The sequence below is a fragment of the Daphnia pulex genome, chromosome 5 (genome assembly GCF_021134715.1).
Source record: "Daphnia pulex isolate KAP4 chromosome 5, ASM2113471v1".
In the NCBI taxonomy this organism is placed as follows: Eukaryota; Metazoa; Arthropoda; class Branchiopoda; order Diplostraca; family Daphniidae; genus Daphnia; species Daphnia pulex.
Genome location: NC_060021.1, coordinates 2,714,275 through 2,720,058, shown reverse-complemented (window position 1 = coordinate 2,720,058; position 5,784 = coordinate 2,714,275). Strand labels below are relative to the sequence as shown.

Below are 5,784 nucleotides of genomic sequence, written 5' to 3'. Positions count from 1 at the left end.
CTCGAGCATGTGATCGGTAATTTTTTTTTCCTGTAACATTAACTCCAGAGTCACTTCCTTTTCTTCCAGCAGTTTCTGCTGGATAATCAACTGAACTTTCAACTCTGTTAACTCTTTGGTTAGTTTTGATTCTGTCTCGTTGAAATCGGATTGACTGGTCGAAGCCATATTTCTCGTAGTAGCCAACTTCAGAATTAGCTCGTCGTTTTTCAACGAGGTTTTCTGTAATTTCTGGTTCAGTTCGTTTGTCACAGCCGTCAGTCGCTGTATTTCCACACATTTTAAACTCAACTCAGTAGCTGACGTCTCCAAATCGATTTTCAGTTTCGAATTTTCATCTTTGATTTTCTTAATTGTTTCATCTGATGAATCCGGTTTCTCTTCATTTTGTGGCTGGAATTTCCGGCCATCTGATTCGCACTCGGGTAAGGCAGTTAGGCCTTCTTCAGAAAAAGACTCAGGTATTAAGACAGTGTCAGGTAAGGTAGTGTCAGGTAAAACAGTGTCGGGTAAGGCAGAGACTTGGTCAGGTTTCCACATAATATTAGGTAGGGGTAATATTATGCGGGTCTGGCCAGTTTGCTCTTGCATCAGGTTTGTTGCCGAAACCCGATTTTGGGAAGCTTCCTCATTAGATTCTGGTTCAATTTCTGTTTCGGTAACAGATTCAAAATATTCGACCATTTCAAACCAGATCCAATCAAGAATGGCGTGAATGCATGCGATGAATGCAAGAACGACATTTAAGACTTGAACCATTTTTGTAAATATTTCAACAGCACGAATATAGTCAGTAGTAATAATCAGTGGTCAGACTTTACTTATTAGACTCAATGAGCATGTATAACCTTTGTCCCTTCCTTATATAGACTCCGACTAATAAAGAACTTACGCAACAGCACAATCGGCCTATTTTTTTGCGAATATTTCTATTTTCAATGTAATTATCTCAAACTTTTTAATCGTTAATGAAATCAGCGGAATTAATCAAAAAATATTCAAAAGAATTTATGACGATAAAGTTAATTTTAAAGTTTATATCGACGATTTGAAATCATGGATTTAGGTATTCGAAGAGCGACTAGTGCGCACCCTAGTGGTTGTCAAGCAAAACTTGCAGCAGCAGTCCCACCAACCACCACTACGGTGCGCAAAAAGTTGCACAATTTACATTACAAGTTTTGCTTGACAGATCATCCATATATAATAAAACAGCAAGCTTTTGGGGGAGGAGCCTGTGTCTGTCACGGATAATGTCACGGATAATGTCACGAACATTTTGGGGGAGGAGCTTATTCATGTCTCAAGGGGGAGGAGCTTATCCTGCCCAAACATGCCCAAAAAAATCACCACCAGATGTCGTCGCCGTGATGACGCAATATTTGATGACGCAACAACCAGCATCACCACCAGATGTCTATAGCATCGCAGTGATAACGAAATCTTCAAGTAAGGTACTGACTGGGCAGATTTCCCACGATAAAATCTTTAACGGGCAGATGATTAAGCTACAGAAAAGCGAATAGCAAAACATTCCGACTTTACGCTAGACAAAAGTTCCCCGGATTTGAACGGGGCTCAGGTTACTCGTTATAGATATATATTGTTAGATCATTATAGGTGACTGTCGACACAATTGCTTAAGCTTAGGTCGGCTTAGGTTGTACAAGGTAATCGAAATGAGTCCTTCGGTTGTTATTTAAAAAAAAAGGACATTATAGAGACGTTGGACGAGTAGTTTCGGTGATTATTGATCTTCCGTGTGTTGACAGGCGACATCAGGGTAGGATCGCGCGGATGTAGAATAGGGCGGATGAAAGTAAAACGGAAAATCCGATCCAGCCATTCAATGGCATCAACTGCTGTTGCTGGCTTTCAACGGGAAAACAATTGACGACCAAACAACCATCAGATGGATGAAAACGGAGCACGCTTCCGCAATAAACGCAACGCTTCGTTTGATACAATCGGGGCGATAAACAATTACAGGAACGTCCGTGTCGCTGTCCTTTTATTATTATTTAGAAACGAGAATACAAGAGACAAGACGGAGAGATGCCAGCGCAATCGAATCAACTCGGCACAAGATGGGAGGGAGAGAGAACATAGTATACCGTACACGTCTACAGCAGGATAGAATATAGAGTTATATATCTAATATTATTGGATATGCTCCCCTTCTTCTTTATTTGTTTCGTCGAAGAAGAAGAAGAGGAGCACAGACGGAAGATATGGTGGCTGTTGAGAGACCAGACCCTATAGTTATACTATTATACCTTGAGCACAATTCCATCGTCAAGCCTCGACAGTTTTATTCGATCCGCAGAGCAGAGACGCCACATTATTACAACAGACAATCTTTTCTCTCGTCCGCACCGCCGACTTTATTGTATGAAGGTGTTGGATGTTTCTCCTCTCTGTGTGTCTGAGGTACATAAATCGAGCAAAGAGTTGGATGTAGGCCCTAATCAAAACAGGTGTTTTAAATATTACGATTTTGGCGCTCTGGGCGTCAAGTTGGCAAACCCTTGTTGGCAGACGTGAAATAGGCCTATTTTTAAAAACATTTGTGGAACCAGCACCTTAAAAGGAAATGCGACTGGCCAAATTTTTATCAGAACCATCTCACGACAATGGCTACTTTTTTATTGGTTCTGTTCTGTCCGCTGGCTTATTGTACGTACATTCGGGAATTTTTCATGAAAAATCACCAGGCAAACGTTCCCAGTTTTTTCTTTTGTTGGACAAAAAAGAAAAACGACCAACACACCATAGACGTGGCGGATAGATTGTCTATAGAACGTGGTGCAGCAGACGTTCAAGTGCGTGTACGATAACAACAACAACAACCACCACCACCCAAAAGAAAAAGTGATGAAAAGAAGAAGAAAGGGAAAATTTCATGCTTGGCAGACTATATGGTCGTTGCATAAATTGGTGTTGCGGGTACTATTAGATGCCATGCAAAGAGCAAGCGGCCTCATATCGTTAAATCACGACGCAGAAGCGGCGGCCAGGCCGTCTTCTCCTCGCGATAACTGGGCCCAGAAATGAAACAACCCTCCGTCACCGCCGCCCGACCGACCCATCAAACGTCCAACCGCTTAGACGTCTCAGAAGAAACGATAATGAAAAGAGTCACCACAATTTACAAGCTCACAGGAGGGGCTTGGTATATTATCTCTTGCGTGTGTGCGCCCCAACAAAAGAAAAAGTAGAAGAAGAAAGAAAGAAGGACGATATGCTTTAACCATCTTTCTTGTGTGCGCGGTGATATCGGGTCTGACGTGTCCCCCCTCCCTACCGGCCGTCTCTTCTACATATGCCCGGCAATAGTCATTATACAGTTACTCTCGCCCACCCCCGGCCATAAGGTCCCCCCGCGTCTATTCGGCTGCTGTGTATGGGCATGCCTGGGTTACATGCGATATATCTCATCAAAGATGGTGGCGCAGCTTCACGTCCGAAAACTTAATTCCCACCTATACACCACGTACAGTGTTGTCCGCCCCCTTCATTGCAGCCGAAAAATCGATACTCTACCACCAGGTCCTTTTCAAGGCAAACTAACTGAATAGAACAACACCGACGTACGGCAACGGCGGGCAACGGTCGACATATATTACTCGACTGCCAGCAATTTTATAGATATACAAACCCAAAAGCCAAAAGCCAAAATCCCAATTGCTTTCCTATACCTTATGCATTATAATAGATGCTGTAATTATTATACATGTCAAAAACAAATTCTTTAAAAAAAAATTTATTTCTTGGGCTGTTCCATTTGTTGATTCGAGTCAAAAGAAATGAATGATATTGCATTAGATTAGGCCAAATTCCATGCGATTCGATGCATTTAAATCAAAAGACGGTGGGTAGAATTATTAGGAGGAGGAGAGAGAGTGCCGGGCGTGGGTTGGCGGCGGCGGCGGCGGCGGCGGCCGTCGAGTATCGATCTCGTGAACATGAGTGCGTTCCCTCGGGCACTGACGCTCGTCTTTCCCCCCTACGGATAGATCACAGGATCCTCCTTGCTGATACTCCTACTGCCTAAACTGGTGATCCCAGCACTTTTTTTTCCCGAGTCCACCGAGCCACGCCATCGAGTCTACTACACCAGCGATCTAAACATTGTGAATCGATTCCTGAATGCTAGTTGAACAGTGCCGAGCTAAAGAAGAACCAGCAGCCCACCCTTCTCCTCCTCCTTATCCGGTTCAGATAAAAGGAAGGAGGAAAAATATATCTAAGAAAGAGCTTACACCTCAATGTCAAGATTACATTCGATCCAGTGACAGCGTCGTCGTCTTCGTCGTTGCAATGGAATAAGCAGTAGCCAACTGCATTAATGGTGTCATGCAACCAAGTAATGAAGCTCAAATACACATGACTCTCGCGTGCACGAAAAAGCTAAAAGGCACCATTACCGAGATTACGCGTCGACCCTCTTTTAAAGAAAGCGCCCAAAAAGGAGGAAAACCCAAAGATTTTGTGAATAAGAAAAATAATTTTAAAAGAAAACAGAAAATCTACTTTTATTTCCTTGAAGAAATAAAAAAAGGCTGAATATACCTATCCTCCCACGAATTACTTTGACTCGGGTTCTCTAATATCCAATGATCGTGTTTCTAAGTCATCACAACACGAAACCAGGAGGAAAATGAATACATTTTCGAACCATTTCTGCTTAAAACTTGAACATGAATAGCATTTTACGTCATTACGTCAACAAAAGTCCAAGAGTTTCATGGTAGAGGTTGAATGAAATTTTCCATACACATTTCAACCACTGTATGTGTATTATATAATCACCTAATTCAACTCGGCTTTACATATACAACTCCATTTCCAGTAAGTCACCGGTGTGGAGATAAAGAGGGCGTGGAACGCATTCAGCGATCAATTTCTCCAAAACCACATCCAGTGTACCTGCGAAATTGAATAAAATTAGACGGTCATATATTCCAGGACGAAATTTGCATATAATTAAAACGAACCAATGATGGCAACAATATCGGCGAGTATGTGGTTGCGGCCGACTTTCTCCAACGCGGCCAGATGGGCGAAACCTGGCGCCTTGATTTTGCAGCGATATGGGCGTGAAGAACCGTCAGAAACGAGATACACACCAAATTCACCTGGAAATCAACAACAAATTAGATTGAAATTTGGTTCAAGCCCATAGACCACTATTGTCTTAATAAGAAGATACCTTTGGGATTCTCTACAGCCGTGTAAGTGGCTCCTGGCGGAACGTTGTAGCCCTGTGTGAACAACTTGAATGAGAGCTTCCATCGACGTCTTCATTTCGGATCGCTTGGGCACCATGATCTTGGCATCGTCCACACGGACCTCACCCGCCGGCATTTTATTCAGGCATTGATCGATGATGCGGAGAGATTCCCGCATCTCTTCAACACGACACAGGTATCTAAGAAAATAATGAAACTATTGTCTTGTGGTGCGACGACGAGGTGATGTGACTTTACCTGTCATAGCAGTCGCCTTTTAGTCCCACGGGAACGTCAAATTCAACCAAATCAAAGGCGTCGTAAGGTTGAGTTTTCCTCAGGTCCCACTTGATTCCAGATCCGCGCAACATGACACCACTGAAACCGTAATGAAGTGCGTCTTCGTCGGAAACGATACCAATATCAACGGTTCGCTGTTTCAAATGCATTCGGAGGATTCCAATTATCTTCTCACGCTCTTCAAACAGCCAAAAGAAGGGCGTCAAAGCACCGATATCCAAGGCGTGAGTACCGATTTGCATCAAGTGATTTA

The 5,784-nt window shown here is 43.0% G+C and overlaps 1 protein-coding gene across 1 annotated transcript; it reads right to left on the bottom strand.

Annotated features, from left to right (window-relative positions):
* Window positions 1–4,828: 4,828 nt before the first annotated feature.
* LOC124193929 (NADH dehydrogenase [ubiquinone] iron-sulfur protein 2, mitochondrial-like) lies at window positions 4,829–5,773 on the bottom strand. The gene is made up of 4 exons (XM_046587908.1): window positions 5,490–5,773; window positions 5,256–5,431; window positions 4,998–5,138; window positions 4,829–4,929 (listed from the first exon to the last, which is right to left on the bottom strand). Exons 1-4 carry the CDS (start codon window positions 5,771–5,773, stop codon window positions 4,829–4,831), a joined length of 702 nt encoding a protein of 233 aa, XP_046443864.1.
* Between the last annotated feature and the right edge of the window lie 11 nt (window positions 5,774–5,784).